The sequence below is a fragment of the Pholcus phalangioides genome, unplaced genomic scaffold (assembly GCF_987345545.1).
Source record: "Pholcus phalangioides strain wild (caught in Gottingen) unplaced genomic scaffold, Ppha-v1.0 ptg000022l_1, whole genome shotgun sequence".
NCBI classification, from domain to species: Eukaryota; Metazoa; Arthropoda; class Arachnida; order Araneae; family Pholcidae; genus Pholcus; species Pholcus phalangioides.
In genome coordinates, this window is record NW_028301615.1 from 39,452,973 (window position 1) to 39,475,961 (window position 22,989).

Genomic DNA, 22,989 nt, shown 5'->3' on the forward strand with positions numbered 1-22,989 from the left:
AACCGTGATGGCACCAAAACCATGGAAGCTATTTGCCCAATAGGAAATAAAAACCCCCCTCTTTTGACAGACGCTGACATCAAAAGACGTAATTTCTCTCTTTTTCTTGTTCTTCTTTTTGGCCTGTTATTTATTTCCATTGCTCTTATGGTCTCTGAGGAGCGGCAAAACATCTTGGACACACACACACGTATATATATATATATATATATACATCCCCTGGTCTCTTTATGGGAATAAAAAGGATGAGACATCACGTTTCTTCTCTATTGGGGGAATGGAAAACAAATTCTTAAGGAGTCAGGTTGCCATTTTTTTTATAGCAGAATCGTGTCACTTTTGCGCGTGGATAACGTTCTGAATCGGGTCCTGGTTCCTTGAGGTTGAATGGGGTTTTTTTTTCTAATGATTTGTTCTAATATCGATTAGGGCTGGAGAAATCTATTGCTCGCCATGCCTGGTCATGCATTAGAACAGTGGTTATCAGCCTTTATTGGCCCATGGTACCCTTTGAATCATATTTTCTTCTCGTGGCCCCTTCGTCTTACCTACCCTCACGAAGGAGTGAGACCCTTTCAACTTATTGATTTGAATTTGGTCAAAACTAAATTTATAATGAACAAATGTTTTATAAATAAAATCGATCACTGTTACCCTGGGCCTAGGCACAGATCCAAATGTGGGATCGGAAAGTGGAGATTGTCTTTCACCAGGTGATACGGTGGATGTTTATTCTCTACATCTGTAGGAAGATACGTCACATTGTTTATTTTAATCTCGCGGTTTAGCCCTAAATTTGCTTTCTGCACTTCGTTGTCCAATAGTATATGTAGTGAAGGATTGTTAGTTAATAATTGTAACGCACTCTTTGGTGTAGTGATGAATAGCAGGAATTTTATTTGAAGAGTCTACTTTTGTTCTTAGTTGTTGTTTCGGGTCATTGAAACATGTGATAGCCATATGCTATAATGTGGATGGCGACAGTTATATATATATCTATTCTATAATATAAAATCACAAACAAACTCGAAAAGGGCCCGTTGCTAAGCAACCGAGTGACGGAAGTGGGTGAAATTTTTGAGTGACGGAAATCTGTTACGGAAGTGGGTTCGATTCATATATCGATATTCACATTCATATATCGTACATTCATATTCATATATCGATATGATATCACATATCATATATCGTACATTCATATTCATATATCGATATGATATCACATATCATATATCGTACATTCATATTCATATATCGATATGATATCACATATCATATATCGATATTGGGTCGATATTCACATATCGGGACCCATTTGACCCATCGGGACCATGTTATGTGCATGTACCAAGAGGCTCCTACATCCTACAGCAGAGCCCTTAGGCTGGAATTTAGATTTCGAGCCCCCAAACCAGCTTTTCAGGGGCCCCTCTGTGATTAATTTATAGTGTGAAAAATCAAAAAGTGATAAGAATCGTTGTGGCCCCTGTCAGCCCTTCCTTTGTGGGGGGGGAGGTCCATGCCGAGAGGTATATCTATTCTATAATATAAAATCACAAACAAACTCGAAAAGGGCCTGTTGCTAAGCAACCGAGTGACGGAAGTGGGTGAAATTTTTGAGTGACGGAAATCTGTTACGGAAGTGGGTTCGATTCATATATCGATATTCACATTCATATATCGATATGATATCATATATCAATATTGGGTCGATATTCACATATCGGGACCCATTTGACCCATCGGGACCATGTTATGTGCATGTACCAAGAGGCTCCTACATCCTACAGCAGAGCCCTTAGGCTAGAATTTAGATTTCGAGCCCCCAAACCAGCTTTTCAGGGGCCCCTCTGTGATTAATTTATAGTGTGAAAAATCACAAAAAGTGATAAGAATCGTTGTGGCCCCTGTCAGCCCTTCCTTTGTGGGGGGGGGGGAGGTCCATGCCGAAAGGTATATATATATGTATAATATACACACACAACAGCAGTGCTCCCAACACAGGGTCGGGGTACCCGGGGAAGATTTCACATATAAGTAAAAAGTTTTCATTTCCAGGGGCCCTTGATGGATCTCATTGTTTTCTTGCTGCTTTAACGTTGAAAAATTTCGATAGCGGAAGCAAAAGATATATCCAGTCTGGGTCCCCACCAAAAGTATGCGAAATGGTGTCCCGGGTAATTGGTTGGGGGGTCCTGGATTTTATTCGTTGGTAAAACGAATACAAATGAAAATTTTTCATGGTACTCGCTCCGTGGGATGGCCGAAAACCTTCCAAGTCGGGGCCCATGTTTACAGGTTTCATTTTGGGTGCCCTGGATTTTATTTGTTGGTAAAACGAATACAAATGAAAATTTTTCATGGCACTCGCACCGGGGGATGACCGACAAGCTTCCAAGTCGGGGGCCCCATGTTTACAGGTTTCATTTTGGGGCCCTGGACGAATCTCATTCTTTTCTGTTGTAGAATTCGCAACAGCGGAAGCCCGAGATAAAGCCAGTCTGGGGCCCCACCAAAAGTATGCGAATTGGTGTCCCGGGTAATTGGTTGGGGGCCCTGGATTTTATTCGTTGGTAAAACGAATACAAATGGAAATTTTTCATGGCGCTCGCAACGGGGGATGACCGACAAGCTTCCAAGTCGGGGGCCCCATGTTTACAGGTTGGTTTAACATTGGTTGTTGTGGTTTAACATTGTAAAATTTGCAACACATCGGTAGCCCAAGATATATCCAGTGTGGGGCCCCACTGAAATTCAGCGAATTGAATCTGGGGACCCCCATGGGGAAGTTTTCTGGGGATACTTGATGAATCTCATTTGTTTTTTGTTGCTTTATTATTATTTTCATTAAAATTCGCTTCTTCAGTAGGCTGGTGCTTTCACACGTCCCTTTCCCCTTTTCCATAGCACGCTGATGAAGTGGGACGAAATAAACAAGATATGTCCGGGAGAGAAGTGGGGGGGGGGTTGGTCGCCAAAGGCGGCAGGGGGGCAGAGCCCCCCTAGTATATATATATAAATATAAAAATCGTATTTCTCTAGTTTCATATATATATTTCAAAATGAATATGTGCCCTCAAATAAATCTAAAAGTAATGAGAATCGAAATTTTTTTTATCACCGCCTTTGGAAAATTTAACTTGTGGTCCAGCAGTGTAAAGCAGTTGTGGGATTATAGACGTATTGATTTTTAACATAAACAACCTTTTATGTTCGCTTAATCTACATTTCAGAGAGTGTTTGGTTCGACCGATGTAGCTTTGGGGAGAGGGGCAACCTGTGCACGAAATGTAATATATGTCCCATTGTGCGGGCATGCGTGCGTGCTTAGTTGGTGAGATGGCATCTTTCGTGGGGATAAGTAAGTTGGCGAAGATATACATTTAACAAAAAAGTCTTTACTGTTATTGAGATTGGTCTTGATTTTATGTCTCATTGTTTTTCTGATGATGTTATTTATCATTTCATTGTTAAAACTCGTATTTATGGCAACAGCAAGAATGAAGTTGAGAGCATGATCTAATCAGTCGCTTCTAGAAACAGATTCCAAAATCTCTATGAACGTACGACCGAAAAGCCGAAGTTTTTTGTTTGTATGGGTGACAAGATATATTTGATGTGGAGGTTAATGCAATGGAAAATAGCTTTCTGTACACCGACATTTGAATGTTTTGCTCTCTTTTGATCAACAAGACATCTAGAAGAGTTTTGTGGCTTTATAATTCAGCTGTAAATTGTATGTAAGGATCTACTTCATTCATGACTTGGAACAATTCGCAAAATTTCTCTCTCGATCCCTCCCAAAGAGCGAAAATGTCGTCCACATATCTTTTATAGAAACGAATTTCTATTTTTATTTCTGTTATGTTTTTCCCGGTGCGATCATGTGCTCTCATACACCACAACTGAGCTGAAAACCGAATCATATACTGCCAATGGGCTGTTCTGGGAAACGGAAACCTCACGTTTAGCGATATAGTATACCTTAACGGTATTCACGTTAGAAGAGAAAAGACTTCTTACCCTGCATAAGAAAGTGGAAGTATATTTTTATTAATGAATTATAAACCATATGGTCCTACAAAAATGATATGCCATTTTCCGAAAGAGATAAAAATTCTCTACAATTGGTTCCAAAATTATAGAAAATATTTATGCAGCGTTTTTGAATAAAAAATATAGGGTTTCTACTGCCATCTTCCAATCAAAAAATTGAACTATGTGTTTTGATTTTTTTCAAGTAAACTTGTTGTTCAGTTTTAAACGGTATGCAGCATGAAAATTGATTGAATGTGTTATGATAGGAAATATTATTTATTTTGGTTGTACCTACTGGTAAAAATTTTATAACGATTAATATGTTGTTAAGTTTGTATTTGTTATTACATTTTAAAAGTATTGATTTGCATTAAAAAGGTAGCTTAATAATAGTAATTGGAATTAGAACTAGCCTATCCAATGATAGGCGTAGGTCGAGTTAATAAAGCTGAGTGTATATGCAGGGTGATTCGAAACGAAACGTACTAACTTTCGGGGGAGGTAGAAAAACCAAAACAGAATCACTATTTTTTTTTCTGTGTGCATGACTGTGGATGGTAGGAACTTGACGGTACACGTACTCCCCTCGTGTACAGTATCGCTAAATAAAGTGTTCCCGCCCATTATTGGCTTGTCATTTCTGCATCTTCGTTTATCCTCCATAAGCAGGTTAGGGTTTCCGGCCATACATTCCTAAGTGATGATTACTTTTTGTTTTCTACCTCCCCGAAAAGTTTGTACGTTGAGTTTAGAATCACTCTGTATAGGGAATTTTTTTTTTCACCGATTCGCGAAAATTTTCCTTTAATTTCATCAGTCTACAATGAGAGAGAGATCGAAAAACACTGACCTAAACCGCACAAGGCCCGGACTTTCAATGTCAATATGCAATTTTATCCATCACCTTACAATTCGTCTTTTTATATTGTCTTCAGGTATATATATATTTTTTCAAGATGTTCGGTTTTTATGAAGGTTTGTCCCAGTTTCTCAGTCGCATGATCTAGCCACGATCACGGTCGTAATATTACGCCGAAACACCAGCCGAATAAAATCAAACTAATTCTATGTCTTCTTTCCTATCTCTTCCCCATCGCGAAGCTTTATAGTAGCTCTTGCTTTTTTTCCCTAATTTCTTTCTATACCCCTGCTAATGATTTTTCCACACATATAATGCATCTTTCTATACATGTTAGAGCAAAAGAGAACCCGTAGTGTGAGGATGGAAATAGGACTGTAAAAAAACTATCTCTTATCTACCTTATCTATTATACTCTTTTTCCATTTTATTTATTTTTCTTTCTTTTTTCTAACGCGTGGCTAGGTTCGGGCAACGTTACCAGATTTATTGTCGATTCATCAAATAGACATAATCCAAATTTCTTGCCAAAAGTGTGTGCATGAAAGAGTTAATGGAAGAAATAATTTCACAATTGTCACAATAGACACGGAAATAATTTCAAGAATTTTAATCAAAGAATGACTTTCATAATTGACGATATTTTTTAATGAATTGAAACAAGGGATACAGGATTAGTAAGAACAATAATTTCACAATTAGTTTTGTTTCACATTTCAGAACTTGATGAAAGGGATAGAAAATTTTATAATTTATGAAAATTTTCACACATACAAACACATCGAAAGAAATGATTTTCACTTCTTTCCAAATTCCATTAAAATTAATCTTTCATTGAAAATTGATTTTATAATAAAAAAAATTAAGAGCTGCTGTTTTACAAGCAGGGCTCAGTCGACTCAATCGTTAAGACTCCACTGTACGTTACACGAAGTCTTCGTAAATCTTAGATATCATCTTGAAACAATATTGGTATTTCACTTTTTGGTCGTTGTAAGTTTCTAATTTGGCCAATGCCTAACAGGTTGAAACCCTCTATCTTAAGATATCACCACACATGCACCGTGTGGTAAAGAATAAAAATTCTTCATAGCCTTGTGCTTCTGACTTTTTTTTTTTTTTTTTTTTTGCACGATTATCCCTATCCAGCGAGCAACTAATATTCCTGCCAAAATTTAGCTAATATACATGCCTACAGACAGACATGACAGCTGAACGCCCAGAGAGACCCGTGTTGGGATGGTTTGTGTTGTTTCCCAAAGCATTGTTCAGTCTCGGAGGGCCTGAAGATGTCAGATTGGTAAATCGAATTACGAACCCGCCAACATTCAAAAGAAACTTACAAAGCAGCGCGTTTTAACATACAACACACTTTAAAACACCCACAAACTGGAAAGCATCAGAAAGGACGGAAATTTAATCAGCACTCAGAAATGAAGGATAGTGAAGTATTTGTTACTCTCTCTCTGACTTCGCTGATGAGAACATATCTAGACCTTGGTGCTACAAATGTGTGGGTTGTTTTTCCTCACTGTAGAATTTTTTACTTTTGTCCAACTCAGGGGGGGCACTGAGGTGGGCCCGGCGCTAAAGGATTTTGAGTTACAAATATGGTGAATATGAACTTTGGTGCTTTCGTCAGAGGGCAGCACTTGAAGTTGAAATTTGAAGTGTTTTTAGAAGCTTCCAGGAGAAAGTGCCTCCGGGGAAAAAGTGCGATTTATCACATAGAATTAAGCATTAAATTTCTGGAAAAAAATTGCATGTGAAGAAGAATATGCCTGTATAGAATATATGCCCTGTATCATCTTGACTGAAATATTTGAATGAAAAATGAATTATTTGTTCACTACAAAAATGAATTGAAAATTTGAAAAAAAAATAGTTCTGATAGCGTTTATGTTTTAATACATTTTTTAAACATCAGAAATGAAAAAAAAATTAAAAAATTGAATTGGCAGTTGAATCTTCTCTAAGGACAATCTATCTGTGATATGCAGGCGTTTTATTGCATGTTGAGTACTTGAATTTCTCCATTTGCAGAAACGTAATACGTGGACGTTATAACTTACGCAAGACTAAATTTTTACTTGATGCAACTAAAGAGAAATGAAAATTGTTAAAAAAAAAAGTAATTTGGATTAAGCTGAACAAGGAAATTTTAGCCATCACTGGAGGGAGGGGGGGGGAGCATTTCTTGAGACGAGAGCGAAAAGAAAAAGTTTTGGTTCTTATTCTTTTTGCCATTTGTCTCGGAAGAAGAATATAAGAGGAGCTTAACCGTAACCGCAAAAAAAGAAAAATATAAAGAAGGCGTAGAGAAGAACAAAGCAAAAGTTTTTTGGCCGAGGCTTCCGGGGAAATATAAGGATTAAGCAGAAGGAAAGACAAAAAAGAAGACGAGAAATTGTGTTATTGCCGCCTTGAGAGCGTTCTCCGACCACTTAAGGCAATCCTGGAGGTGAAATATAGCACTTACGCCGGACATAAGCGGTCACTTAGGTATCCTTGTATGAAATTTAATGGAACAAACCGAAAAGTGATTCCGCTTCTCCCCGGGGGAACACTTCCGAAAGGGCCTTATGTAAGGTGATTTAGTGGCCATGTACAGAAAGTAACTGCCTTCAAGAACATTGTCTTCCTATTCTTCTTTGTTCCCTTTCTTTTTGCGAGACAACGCAGATTGATACCAATGAAAATACAAAGGCTTCATCTTTGATTGGGAAAAATGTATCGGCCTATCTGTGTGCAGAAATATGTGTTTTATAACGAACATTGAACAATTCGGTATCCGTTATTTTCTGGCCTCGTACGATACTTCTAATTTAAAGTTATTGAAATGTCCTGAATTGATGCTTGAATGTATTTTCGCAAGTCAGCCGATCTTCGTTTAGTTTTCTGTAGTTCTCAACTTCGAAGCGAATGTGAGCTGATTAAAATACTCGCCACAGAAAGCAACACGGTCACAACAGTACAAGCATTCCATCATTTCACTGGAATTTGAAATACAGAGATCAGCACACGTTACGAAATTATTCCTGGGGGTAGTAAATTGTAACACAACTGACACGTTAAAAAAAAATACGATAAACATGTTGGGGTTAATCGAGAAGCTACCTATACTTAGAACAAGACAAGCTGTGTTTTGAAATGTATGACATCCATGTTTGTTTTGGGCATGTTTTTCTCAGTCACCCCGCTGGGCATTTTCCCTGTTGTGCCCTTGTATTTGTATAATCATTTCCGCATTTCGGAGTTAGCATATTTCTCATCTTTAATTTTGAGTAGTGTAAAACTCCTATGCTCTTGACTATATCGCTATAGATATCGTTCCGGATAATTTTTCACAAGACTTCGAGATTGCAAAACAAGAAGCGGTTCGATGGACAAGCACAGATTTATTTTACAGAACAGAAATTTACACATATTTACAAGCTAATCAGAGAGCGAACATCTTTCTCACAAAGTTCAATCATAACTGACTTTTCATAATCGCTCTCTAAATTCTGATTCTCCCCCTTTCGTTTTCCCCCCTTTCCGATTACAGTTTTCGAAAAACTTTAAAAAAAGGTACACGTTAAATAAAATAAAATAAATTCATTATTTAACTTTTTTTTCATTTTTCAAGTAAGCAAACAAATTAACACAAAGATTGGGAAAAAATTAATGTGATGTTTGGGACTGTAAATTGAATTAATTACAAAGTTTTGAAAAATTAAGCTCAAAAGAGGATAAATACAAACTCAAATCCGGAGCTGCATTCAATTTGCTTTAGTAAACGAAGAAAACGCCCGTTCAACAAGCTCCGTGCTAACAGACGGCAACAAAAACATTATGGCTTTTCTAGAAAGTTCAACGTATCACTTTAGGAAGATTCAAAATATGTTTTCACGTTTACAGGTGCAAGGTATTTCATTTTTGTGTTTCAGTCCGCTTCCGTACAGATCTAGTTTTTAGCCACTGATCCATAGCGTAAATCACGTGAGTAGTAGGTGCTTAGTAGAAAAGTTGACGTAGAAAATTGTGGGAACAGCACGCACACGCCTCAATACAAACACCCACAACAAAAGTTAAACACAACACGGATTAATTCTTCGCTTTTATGTGCAGCCCGGCATGTGTCAATAATCAAATCTAAACCGCCGAAGAAAAGTGAGTCGAGAGGTAGGAATTCACGAATACCGGTCATAGGTTGAAAGCGGGCGGGAGGAGGGAAGGCCGAACCTTCCAGTGGACGCAACCCCTCTGTTATAGAAGATTTTATTGATAGCGAAAAGGTCAATATATTACAACTGACAATATTAGTAAAAACTTCTACCTGCATTGAAAATTATTTTTAATGTTTTTAATTATTATTTTTTATTTTTTTAGATGGATGGCCGCCATTACCATTTTCTTTTCGCGTACCCCCTAAAGTCATTTCGCGTGCCTCCGGTTGAGAACCGCTGATCTATAGGTCGTAACATAATACAAGATGCGCATACATTTCAGGGATGGAAGTGGTTTAAATTCGGTTGAGAAATATTATTTCATCTGATTCCCAAATCCTGCGGTTCTAAACTTTATGATGGTAGAAATTCTTTTTAATCACAATATAGAAAATTAAACCCAACGATTATATCACTCAAAAACACACAAAAAAAAAACCCCATCAAACAACTGTTTAAAGGCTAAAATATTGCCCCTTCTTCAGCAGGAAATAGCCTTATATAGTGCAGACCGCTCGCTAGAATAGAAACCGTGGTCGAATAGAAGGGCGATGGTGATGATGGGGGCAATGGAACAGCGTGCGAAACTGAACGTTTTCTTAAATTACACCTTTTCAAACACAAGCGTTATGACTAAAAAATTAGGAGTTCGTTCATCCTTCCATAACATAGCACTACTACTACAGTACCACTATTTGACCGAACATGCACCTCGTACACATTCCTCAACGGATTTTCTAACGAATTGGTACATGCCGGAATATATTATCTGAGTGTATGCGTGCCCTAACCTATTTATGCTGTCAGAATTGTGCTTGTTTAGCACTGCGAGACCAACAATCACCAATTTCACTTTGATTCTGCTAAAATCATGTAAACATGCTCTACACCCTCGACTTAGATTTCTTCGAAGCACTTCATATTCATAAAAAATCATCTTCTTTGGTTAGCAATTTCTCCAGCACTCCATATATCTGCAATAATCGGCTCAATTGTCAAAATTGACTCCCTGCCACTCCATAATCGATACGCCAAGTCTAATGATCGTAACCGTTCAATCATCATCACCAACTCTTTCTCTGCCTTCATCATCACCGTCGCGCGTCGGCTTTCTATCCGACCACGTACTCGTAATTCAGCGAGCGGTCTGCGCTATATCAGACCATTGCCTACTGAAGAAGGGGCAATATTAGCCTTAAAATGGCTGTATGGTGTATGGCTACATTTAATTTTTTTTACTTTGAGTGATAATCGTTGGTGAGTTAGTTTATTTCACTTTCTATTTTTTTACCAGTCTGAGGTAAAAACGAAACTCGGCACGTATAAATATAACTTTATATGGGTAGCGGAGAGTGACATCATCCTCGGATAAGTCGCCATCTGGTGGCAGTGTCAGCAATTGTGAGGTTTGGCCTGAATTGAATCCGACCATCTTTGTACGGTCCCGTTCAGTACACACAAGCTTCTAGGAAAGATTGAGATATCCATTGCCTCTGTAATCTAGTGGTCTAGGGCGTTCACCCGGAAAGTGAAAGGGTGTGAGTTCGATTTCCCGCAGGGGCAGTTGAATTTTCTCTTTCCAAAATATATTTTCGCATTATCCTGCTTTGTACGTATATATGTTTTAACAGTTTCATAATTATCTGTGGTTGAAAAATATGTCAGACCCTTATTCGATTTCGTTTATGTATCTCTCAAAGGATCCTATTTTGGCCCGTTGCTCTTTCTCACTTGTGTAAATGGCTTGTTATTTGTAAAATCCATTGCCCTGATCTCTCACTTATCCGACTACACGCGATTCTGTGGACACCAGAATCGCGTTACACTTGATATTTACAAGATGAATGAAAGCAATGTGGATCATCAGGAAGATAATATTATTATAGTATACAGCATGGCCGAGGGCCAAATGTAACTATCGGAGTCATAATATGAAGTGGCATTGTGTAGAAGACTTCTTAGTTGATTTAAACGATTTTTTTCTGCTTATTTAATGGTGCAATGGAATCACCCTTGCTATGAATGTTAGAATGTTTGATCAATGTTTATATAGTAAACCCTATCTCTCAACTGAAGTTGCTTTTTATTTCTCCCCTTTCTAGATATACTTCTATTAAAGATTTTTTTTACAAATTCATTTTCTATAATGCATTCATTTTATAATAAATTCTTTTTAGACTAATTCTTCAGTTTCTCTTTGCAGGTCCAGATTTTTGGGGCTTATTGAATCCAGAATGGAGTTTGTGTACAAAAGGAAGGAGGCAGTCACCGGTTGACCTGGATCCTGAACAAATCCTTTTCGACCCTCACTTGAGGCCTCTTAACATAAGTTCACACAGGGTAATTACTGTTTGTGTATGTTGCCGCTGAAAGTGCTCAAAATGTTATTCATTGGTTATCTACCAGTGGTTTACGGACCACTGGGCTGAAGTTAAATAGCTTCTGTCTTGAGGGTGTTTTATGCTTTGTCGTCCCAACACCATGGAGACCCTGATCAAAGTGATGCTTACTTTAACAGCTTATATATTTTCATATTTAATTTTGAGAAAACCATTAGTACCAGATACCTACTGTGTAGGATTCGTATGGATACGGTGCTTCTGAAGCATGCCCGGACGGGCATATGCTTTATGATGGCTCTGTTTCTACGACCAGTTCTGATGGGCTCTGAAAGTAGTCACAGTCACCCCTCCCCCCATATTTCACTTTTTACCTCTATGGCTCCCTCCCTAGAATATAACAGAGCCACAGGGGATTGGTTGACCATCGCATCACTCAGATCATTGAGGGAGTGGTTGAATACACAACCTTAATACCTACTAATTTTTGAATAGCTAGGAATGTTTGATACTTAACGATGAAGGGGGGGGGGGAATGAATAAATGATACGATTTAAAAGGTGTATTCAAAAAAAAACATGCCCTGCATACCACATTCTCGCATATTGTTCCGTATTTCAAAGAGATGTCCCAGTGTTTGCGAAAAAAAATTTTTTTCGATGTATTCAAGTTATATTTACGGGTAGTTATAGCTAAGTTTTACTATCGGGCATTTACGGTAAACCTACGAAATATTAGTCCGATTAGAAACCAATCGATATTTTTCCAATTGACCGAGTGCATTGCTAAATGACTTAGGTCTTTGCGATAAAGCCATATTTTTCAATTTATATTAATATACGACAATTACATATTATTTCAACGACATATATTTCTAGAATTATAAACGTCTCTTCAATTATAATTATATTTTTAAATTCAATTAATCATTAAAATCCAAAAAAACTGGAATTTTTTCCCCTAGAGAAAATTAATTCTGAGAAACATCTCGAGAGAAAAGAAATTGATGATAAATATTAATTATTATTTTCATTTCCCATTGGAAGTTATTTTTTCCCCCTTGAAACGAAAGTTGGCAGCAATTATTTCTCCCACGATTCGTAAGAAATGGAAGAAAATAACAAGGATAACAGAAAGAAAGTTAAGTGGAGAGAAATATCACATTTGAAAGGCTTTAAGAAATTAGCTTCTGATCCCTACGAGACATGATGGGACAATTGATGTAATCTCCAAAGCTCATTGATCGGATTATTGGGGGATTTTAAGAAATAAATCCCAAAGTAAAAGGGAATGAAGTAGATAAAATAAGAAAGAGGAAGAAATTCTATTCGACCGAATTTTTTTTTTATTCGTTTCAGGAATGTATTGGATTTTAGGTAGGATGCGGATTCCCATAACAGACATTTTCATAGGATTTTCTTAAATATGATCTTTATCGAAGGTCCTCAACCTTCTCGTGAATACGGGCCACTTCATTGGTTCAGAACAGTGGTTCCCAAAGTGTGGATCGTGACATCCGGGGGGGGGGGGTGTCAATGAACGAGAGATTCTCCAAAATAAAAACATCCAAAAAAGAAATTCATTTTTATTTCAAAATATGCGAATACTAAAAAATGTCTTTACTATTCTGAGCTAATTACCACGTACGTCATGTAATTTTGCCATATTTCACTTTTTTGCAATAACCAATACACTCATCCCGCGGTGTACACACTGTCTTCGCGGATTTCATATTCGTGGTTTCGTATTCGCGGTCTTTCTCCTAGGTTTTTTTGGAGAACCCGTTGCAGTGCTAATTCTGGTACCACAAGAAATTATAAATTGTATGTGCTGAATAAACGTTTTAGAAAACCCTCTTCTAGGTTAGGCAGGAAATGTTTTGAAAAGACTGCTGTTCGAATCTTCCTGGAAGGGAAAAAAACGGAAAGCAAGACTCGAAACGGTTTGCTTCATTGCTGCGATTCCCCGTTATTACGGCATCGATGAATTCAGATATTATCAAGGAAAGAGAACTTGAAGTTATATCAGCGGTTGCTCTGAAGAACCTTCCCTCCCCCCCCCCCGGTTTTTGAAAATACACTAAAAATGGTATATATATATACACACAAATATATGCAGTACATATGCAAATATATATACATACATGCAGTACATGTTCTTTGCTCCCCCCGTGGAAAAGTTGAAATGACGGCCCTGCGCACTAAATCACTCTGTATGCAAAAATTAAGGAACATATACACCACGATATACTTCCATCTTTCATAAGGAACACCAAGTGCATCAAAAAACAAAAATATTTATATAATATTTAATAAAAGAGAATATTTTTAGAAGTCAACAAAGCCAAATTAAAAGCGAAACAATCGTTCTGAAAATTAATTTTAGAACAGCACATTTACTCGTAAAAAAATCGGGACAGATCGTCAGCCCATGTATGGAGTTGCCGACAACTTTTTTTTTGGTCGAAACGGGGGGGGGGGGGGGGGTCACGCTTCAGAAAGTTTGGGAACCACTGGTTTGGAAACGTGTCGCAAGCCACTTCATTAGTTTGTGGAGGGTGTCACGGGTCACTTTTCTTATCCGGAACTTTGCCACGGGCAGATTTAGTGATCTGGAAGAAGGGAGGGTAAGGGCGAAAAATACATCTAACTATACCTTTTCCTCCTTCTGTCTCAACATGCGATCAAATATATGTTTTTGTTACATTTATCGCCGATACTTCAAATACAGATCGTCCAAATCTGTTTGCCAAAGGCTTGTACGAATATGAGGCACATCTGCAAATAATTCTGAAAGAATCACGAAATATGGACTATTTCCAATTACACAACGGCATGAGCAGTAAAAATAATTACGGTCAGTCAGATAAAATTAAGGGGAAATAACCAGTTAGTTTCGGAAGTCATAACAGTTTTCAAGCATGAATAACGTCCATGTAAATGCCTTGTACATACGTACGTACAGATGAAAGAAGTTTTTAAGAAATGGAGATTATTCCTCATAGAGTGTAGATAAAGTAGAGAATTTCTCCTCTTGTGAAATTGATTCCTCTCTGAGCCCAGTTATAACAATAGAGTTGATAGCTTTCGTTTCAAGACTCCTGAAAGATATGAGAGAATCATTCTCGTTCATTTTAGTACCCTTTGCTCATCATAAATGAATAGCCAACGTTTCTTTCGCTCGTTGTAGAGAGAAGGGAAAGGTTACTAGAACATTCCACTTTGAAAAAGCATCAAGAACTATTGAACTCTGTCTCTCTGTCTCTTTCTTTCTCTCTTACACCACACAAAGAAAGCAAGAAAACCTAGATATCTCCGCGGAGAGATTCGGTCATTAAATGAAACGAGACTTTCACCTTGAACTGAATCACCAAAAACCCTTTTCAAAATACTCTCTCTCTCTCTCTCTCTCCCTCTCTTTCTGAGAACAACAACGAGTACCTCTCTCTGTAAAATGGAGGAGGAGGGAGAAAACTCCATCTCTATTCCAATTTTCTACCGAAGCCATTTATCATCAGTCAACTGGTGATTAAGGGATGGAGAGAGAGGAGCAAAACATATTTTCATGCACATAACGTTGATAAATAACCTTTTGCCGGAACAATTCAATTTTGAAAAGCTTTAGGTTTTTAAAAGGAAGCTGAGCGTATATATGTTCTAGTGTATATACCGGGGAGAGAAAAGGGACTTTTCAGCAAAAGGTTCGTTTTCACCCGAGAGTATGAATATTAATTTGCTTTTCCCCTTCCGAATAGTCAATAATATCGATAAGGTCGAAGAGAGGTCACTCGGGAAAAGATACTGATTGGTTTCGGGAGGAAGAGAGAGATTTTCGTCTCGGATATAAATTTTAAGATCACAGCTTAGATTATGCGCCGGGTAGTTGTAATTCCTGTAATCAAGTTAACCTTATGCCACGGGCCTTGAACGTATGACCCGTGGGCCAATGTGGCCCTCGGAGGTCTCTACGGTGGATCATTTTCAGTAAATAAGTGAAAACACATCGGAAGGAGATTAAATAAAATAATGAGTTCCTATGTGAGATGCTTTCCAGATTTCATTTGTAACCGCTGTGGCGGTCGAGTAGTTATAGTGGCAGACTCGCATCGCGAGGACCTGGCTCGAACCCCACTGGTGCCACTACGACTGTGGCACCGGTGGGTCCGAAGTTGATTTTCTGTCGTTCCCATCTTCGAGGCGCGAGTACGAGCCTATATCTCTCCTTTAAAAAGTCTCGTCACAAAAAGAAACAGGCCTACAACAGTGCAAAATCTTCTACCATTACACTTCACTCATAGTTCGAAAAATAGATGGCAGTACTTTTACAAGCATTTCCCGGAAATAGACTTAACGTTAGGTTCACAACACGCACATTCCAACTCGTACCAATTCGTCAGAAGTTTCGTAGAGGAATATGGGAGAGGTGCGTGTGTTGTGCCTCAATATTACAATAAGTAAGGAGAGGGGCGCAAACACTTTTGGAGACCCCCCTCATTTCATGTTATTCAGGAAAGAAAAGTTGGCACCCAAAAGCTTTCCACTGTGCCTCCGAACCATTCCATCACCTATCGGGGGTGATATTGTCCACTTTGGGAAGCACTGGTCTGGAGCATCTTTACATACTTCAGAAAACTTTAGAAATGTGTATGTTCTTATAAGTTACGGCCATAATCCAAAATTGGCTAGTCCGCGACGGGGCAGCCCATTTCACGAATTGGCCAATTCCGATAAATGTTGATCCGTCTGATGTACGAAATTCTTATAATGGCCGGCCAGTTCACGAAGTGGCCGGTGACCCCTAGGCAAAGTCGATAAAAAATATGTCATTCGGGATCATTGGCAAGTTACCGTATTTTTTCGTGATAATTATGTCCACGGTAGTTATGGTAACCCATCAAACCACAGTCACGATGCGGTGATAATTGTTTCCTCCAAAATTTGGCAGAAAAAAAAAGTTTATATGAATTTTTTTATATTTTTTCTATCGAATTTCACTTTTTTTCTTTCTCTCGTCACATGGAGTTAATCCAATACAGCTGATATATGCAGACAGACACGGTGGACGTGTATCACATGTTGGCGGTAAAAAATTGGTTTTGGCTCCTAATGGGCCGTCTTACATCAACACATCGAGCTCTGGCCAGGAATCTCCGGCCATTTCCGCCGGCGAAAGTCCGAATCATTTCTGCAATTCGGACATTGACCAAAACTCTTTGCCAATTCGAGAAGTGGCCAGCCCCGTCACGAATCTGTCGCACTTCGGGCTTTGGCAGTAACATACATTTATGTAATGAATTGAAGATGCGGAAGTTGAAGATTTAATAGTATCTCTCTGCAAGACGAATGATAATGATGCTGTTTCGAGGTAGGTGCTTCGTTAGGCCCGGGTGCAGTTGACGAGTGATTTAGTGATTACGTAGACAAGTGGAATAGGAACCGGCTCACTTTTCGATTTAGTAGGAACTATGCGAATGCGTTAATGGACGCGGCTTCGTATTATCTCCAATGAGTATTCACTACTTAATTACTTAAGTTGGGATAGTTTTTCGAGCGCGTGACGACTTAAAATTTAGTTCTACTCATTTTTCAGAAAATCGTATTGAATTTTTTTTTCTCAAAAACCGATGTAAATTGGTGCCACGTGAACATCTTTTTAATTGAAAAAAAAATATATCAAAATAGTAATTTAATTGATTAGTGTGGATTTTTCAATTAGCTGAAATGATTATTCTGGGTGAAACGCACAATTTGCTTTGATTTTGATGTTATCTATAAACAGATAAAATCTTACTTAGCAAATGGTACAGGTATATAATGGTAATGGTATATATATATATGTATATATATATATATATATTATATATAACATTATATATTTTATATATATATATATAATGGTATTTTGAATTACTTTTATCATTTCTCTGAATTTCGTGCGAATTTATAAATCTCTGAACACGTAAAACTTCAGCAGCGAAATAGAACTAACTCTCCCTTGATAAAAAAAAAAAATATTGTAATTATATAACTGTATTTTGTCAAAAGTGGCGCTGAAAGATTTACTTTATTAAAATAACGGAAAATTGTGAAAAAATTGGTTTAACGAGTTTTTTAACGTATTTGTCATTTAAATTCAAAAATATACAGGATCATAGAGAGTCAAGTAGAACAAGAACCGCTATATTTTTTCGATTTAGTAGGAACTATGCGCATGCGCTAGTGGGCGGGGTCTCCTATTATCTAATGAGCATTTACCGCCGGATTACTTACGTAGTGCACAGATTTTTGAGCACTTCACGACTCAAAATTCAGTTAACTACTTAATCACTTATATAAACGGGCCGTTGCGTTACTCGGACGACAAAATTGAAAATAGAAGAGCAAAATCATTAATATTAATCAATAATTCAAAAAAGCCACGTATTTCCAGTTTTCAAAAACGAAATTTTCAACCAATAAAAACCCCTATTTCCTTTCATCATTTTCTCCCTTTACATATATTAAGGCATAGAAAGATTAGTATTATGAAGAAAATTTCGCACTTGAACGGAGTAGGGGACAAAAAGAGGGGAAAAAAAACGGAGATTTGGTGGGAAGGAAGGGATAAATCGCTGTCCCATTTCTTTACTTTCCAAGACATTGGCCAGGAACGAGTTCGGAAAAAAAAAATAAGAAAAACAACGTGACAGATGATATCTTTAAGGTAAAACTCTTGGGAAATGAGAAGAAGAAGAAGAAGAGATCTCTCTCAAGGAAGAAGAGGAGGAAGAACCAAATCAAACCGGGTGTAAAATCGTAATGGTATATGAAATACTAAAATAAAAAAATAAAAATTGAAGTAAGATGTCGAAAAAATTTGATGGATGCTCACAAATTGAAGATATGTCCGTTTTTTTTCCGGGAAGAAAAACTCTTAGGAAGGAACAAGAGAGTTTATCGTGCGTTTATCCCGAACCCACAATATTTTATGTTATTTATTTATTTATTTTTTACGTTTTCTGGGGGAAAAAAACACGAAGGAAATGATTCGGAAACAATATTACAGTTTTATTTCTCTTATTTTTTTTCATGAAGTTTTGTTTTCCTGAAATTTTGTTTTCCTGAAATAAATTTCCCGTTTCTTGTTCGCAATTTCTATTTGAATATCGTACTTTTTTAATTTTGTCAATTTTTTCTTCTTCAGGATTAACGTCTTTAAATTAGTGGATAAAATATTCTGTGAATAATTTTGAATGAAAATGGGGAAATTTTATAAAAATAACTCGTATGGGGGGGCCGTTCATGTATTACGTCAGCAATTTTTTAGCCATTTTTGACCCCCCCACCCTTGTCAGCAAAACCCTGACCCCCTCCCCCCCGTTAGAAAAATTTCGTCACCAGCTCTGCCCCTGCCTCCTAAACCACATTGGTGGGATCAGAGACGTACGCGGGGGAGGGGGGAGGAGTAGGGGGCTTGTGCCCCCTCTGACGATCAAAAATTTATTTTTCTAATGCAATTTTTTTAATTAAAATTTCGGAAGAAAATACCTTTATATGTGTGTCATTATAATCAGTTTCTGTTAATTTCAATGCTATTTGAAGAACTCAAAATTTCAACCCACCCTCTAAGCCATATATGATAAACCTTTATCCCCGCAGACCAAATGTGATCCTGGGGGTTATCTGATGTGGCTTGGCCCCCAAAAACAAATTTTGTGAAAACTAAGCGACACATTTACAGATTGTTTAAGTGACCGGTGGCACAGTTTCAGAACACTTAAGCGATCCGTGGCACATTTAGCGATCCCTTGAGTGATATGTGGCACAGTTAGCACTTTGAGCACTTAAGCGGCACCCAGTGTGGTTCTACATCACTCAATTTACTAGGTAAACTGTGCATAATTTGATGATAAATTCCTTTGTATTCTATCATAATTTGCCAATGTATTGCTCCATAGATGAATAAATGTATTTTATTTTATGACGTAAACTATCTCTAAATACCTTCGCCATACCTACTCCCGATCAAACTTTTATCTAATGTTTAGCAACCCCTCTCCTTCTATGTGTCTACATTTTTTTCGATTTATCGAGGATATATCAAAAATTCTATTTTTCTTGGGGCAGTAGTTTCGACGCCCTTTCTGTTGTTGCTTGCTCCATATCTCTGCCCATGCGCCATTCTATTTATTTATTCTATTTATTTTATTTATTTATTTATTTTTTAAATCTATCTGGATTCGAAACTATATTATGCATTTATATTTCTTGTGTTCAAACCTTATGCATTTGTTCCTGTCTTGTGTATCTCCAATAATTTAATTACTAATATTTGTACTTGCCATCCACTGGTGTACTGATAGGCACGATTGTGCAAATCATTAAAGGTTCAGTTCAGTTTATGACGTAAACTTGCCAATGAGCGGTTTCATTGTTGAATAAGTGAGTTTATGGTATGGGGAGTAAATTCTGTTCCTACCCCCCCCCCCCCTTGTTAGTTACCACCAGAGATTAATTTATGTCTAAACGGAATCCGAGATATGATATGCCTAGTTAGAAAATGTTGCCTTAAAAGCCCCCGTAAACGATTTTGTGTCTGATATTTTTCATGATATTCATTTATTAATATTGTTTTCATTTTCTTTTTCTCCCCTCAGGTGAACGGGATCTTAACGAATACGGGACACAGCGTATCGTTCCGTTTGTCCCCTACTGACCCAGGGATACCCATCAATATAACAGGAGGTCCATTGTCTTATAGGTTCAGGTTCCACGAGCTGCATCTGCACTACGGCAAATCGGACGATAGAGGTTCAGAGCACACTGTATCCGGCAGTTCTTTTCCTGGCGAGGTAAATATGGTCTCTTTTTTTTTTTCTGGAGGGTGTCCCTGAACTCATGGGAAAAATTTAAGGAAAGCTAAAAATACACATAAAGAAGGCCTGTATCGATGTTGGTGGTGGCAAATTTGAGCACTTATATACTGTAATTATTATTAAAAACTTTCTCTCATTTCCTCAGTATTTCGTGTTTTTACCGAAAACACTTTTCATCTCCGAACCCACATTGCTGTACAAAAAATGTTTCTTTATGTGCATTTTGCCTTTACTTTCCCGTACAGTTTGGCCCAAGAGTTCTGGGTAATATAAGCTGGCCTTCACTGAAATGATCAAATAATCACAATATTATCAATTATCAAGTATAAATACTTGATTGATGACTCATGTAATCAAATTTTCATTTCACAATTGATTTGATTATGTTTATTTGTGAGGAGAATAAAAATTTCTTATATATATATATATATATATATTCATTTTTAATTTTTACATAAAATTCACCAACTGTCGCATTTTATAGTTGCTTTCTCAGGTCAACAAATATCCAGAATAGAGTTTAATCCATACGTGCTCAACATGTGGCTCGCGAGTCAAATGTGACCCTTGAAGTCATCTAATAGGGCTCGCGAATCTGAACTTATTATTACCGAACCTTAAGAAGTGAGTTGAAGAAAAAAATATATATGCCTATATTCCGTGGTGATGGGTCTGTATTTCCTAGATTCTCTGTTAGTCGTAATCTAACGTTGTTCGGGGGAGCTATTTCCATCGAAAAATGGTGATGCTATTCAGGTTGTCTTAACGAGGCTTCGACCTGAAAATTTTGGGCCCCCCCCCCCTCTCAAACTGTCGTTTGTTATAAAATACTGAATGGAATCACCGAAATCAAAACTGAATATAAAAAATAATGTTGAAGAAAGAAGCGAAAATTCGATAAAATAAACAATGAGGCATTTATTACATTCCATGTGGTGATTGCTCTCTTGGTTATGTAGGACAGATAAGGAGACCCATAAAAGCAAGATTAAATGAACACGCTCGCTGTGTTAAGAATCAGGAATGTGAAAAATCGACCATCGCCGCTCACTGTTGGCAAGAAGGCCATAGATTCAAATTTCAAGAAGCGAGAGTTTTTCACAAAATCAAGTCCACAGTTGATTTAGATTTCTACGAAGGCACATATATTCGGGCCTTCAAAACTACACTTGTTACCGATAATAAATCTACACCCCCGATCGCAACATCACGGCTTAAATTCATTTGGAGCGGGAATTATAAGAAAATTCGAATAGACCAATCTGCCAAGCGTCGCACTAGAGCAGTGTTTCTCAACCGGTGTGTCCCGGTACCCCAGGGTGCCACGATATCGTCTAAGGGATGCCGCGAGATATTATGGAGATAAATAAAAAACACATGACAGTCCACACGTAAGATATTACTTTTTTTTAATTTTTCTAATTAATTACTCTCTTCGCGAATTAATTACTCTCCTGCATGACAGACTCATCGGGTACGTCGCCATCTGGTAGCAGTGTCACCAATGTCAGCTTTGGCCTGAGTTAGGTCTGGCTGTCCATGTACGACCCCGTTCAGCCAACACCATCCATAGCAGAAAGCCTCCATGCGAAGCTCGTGACGTCACTGAAGCAGTCCAATTCACCTATAGTTATTAGCCACAACCTGTGAACACACAAGGATTTTTCACTTCCAGGCTCCAGATGAACAATACGAGACCGCCTGGATCAAAGCAATCCTTGACAGACCTGAATCTACAAGGAAGCTGATGGTCAGATTCCTGAAAAATCACCCAGAAAAAGCCAAACTGGATGAAGGTAACAGCCCAGATGAGGAGACGACATCAGCAAACAGGGGCCAACTCAGGCGATCTGCCAGACTGGTCAACAGACGAGTCGAATATGCAGAACAAGCTCTCACCGACGAAGATGATGATGCGGAGAACCCGTAAGAGTCAAAGTTCACAGCACTTCACGGAATACCTCTCTCGGCAATGGCTGCAGAGGACCAATTTATTATATCTGTAGTATTTTTTTTTTTTTTTGATGACGTGGCGCATGTCTTTTGGCAAACTGCGGCTTTGACTATCGCGCCCGCATGTGGCTCTTCGGGTGGGGGGGGGGGCGTTCGGGGTTGCGGGGAGGGCGGGAATGGGTATCGGCGGTCGGGTGGCTTCGTGCGTGGTCGGGATGGCGCGTCGGTTGGGGCCCTTGTTGCGAGGCGTCAGTGTTTTTCTTGGTGGGGGTGGTGCCCTCGTCCTGTGGCGGGTTCTCTCTCGTGTCCGCGGTGGAGGTTCGTGGGGATGGTCAGGGGTCTCCCTTCGCGGAGCGTGTTGGGGCGTTGTGGGGCGCGCCGGCGGAACTGAGGGGGGGTTGCGCCCGCGGTGCTGTCCTGGCTTGTCGAGCGGTGATGTGCCCTGGTATTGGGGGTTTGGGTGTGTGGTTGTGCTGCTTGGGGTTTGGCGGGATGTTGGTCCCGGCCGGCTTGCCGGTTTGAGTTTCTTTCCGGCACGATTTCACGATCAATGAGCTTATATCGCTAAAGCGACAGAGCCTGGGCGTGCTCGGTTCTATACTGTACTATTGATGTATTTTTACTCGGTGATTTTTTTCGTAGTAAACTGCATTCTGTATTCAAGGAAGGATGCCCCAAGTTTTTGATGTTGTTTCCGAGTGTGCCGCGAACTTCAGAAGGTTGAAGATTTAGATACGG

At 38.4% G+C, this 22,989-nt stretch overlaps 1 protein-coding gene across 1 annotated transcript in view; it reads left to right on the forward strand.

The window, feature by feature from the left end:
• LOC149070421 (carbonic anhydrase-related protein 10-like) overlaps nt 1-22,989 on the forward strand; it is a 182,126-nt gene that overhangs the window by 135,193 nt on the left and 23,944 nt on the right. Inside the window, exons 3-4 of the mRNA XM_089249811.1 lie at nt 11,309-11,445; nt 20,080-20,274. Of these exons, the coding sequence (XP_089105937.1) occupies nt 11,309-11,445; nt 20,080-20,274 (332 nt within the window). The remainder of the gene's footprint in view (nt 1-11,308; nt 11,446-20,079; nt 20,275-22,989) is intronic.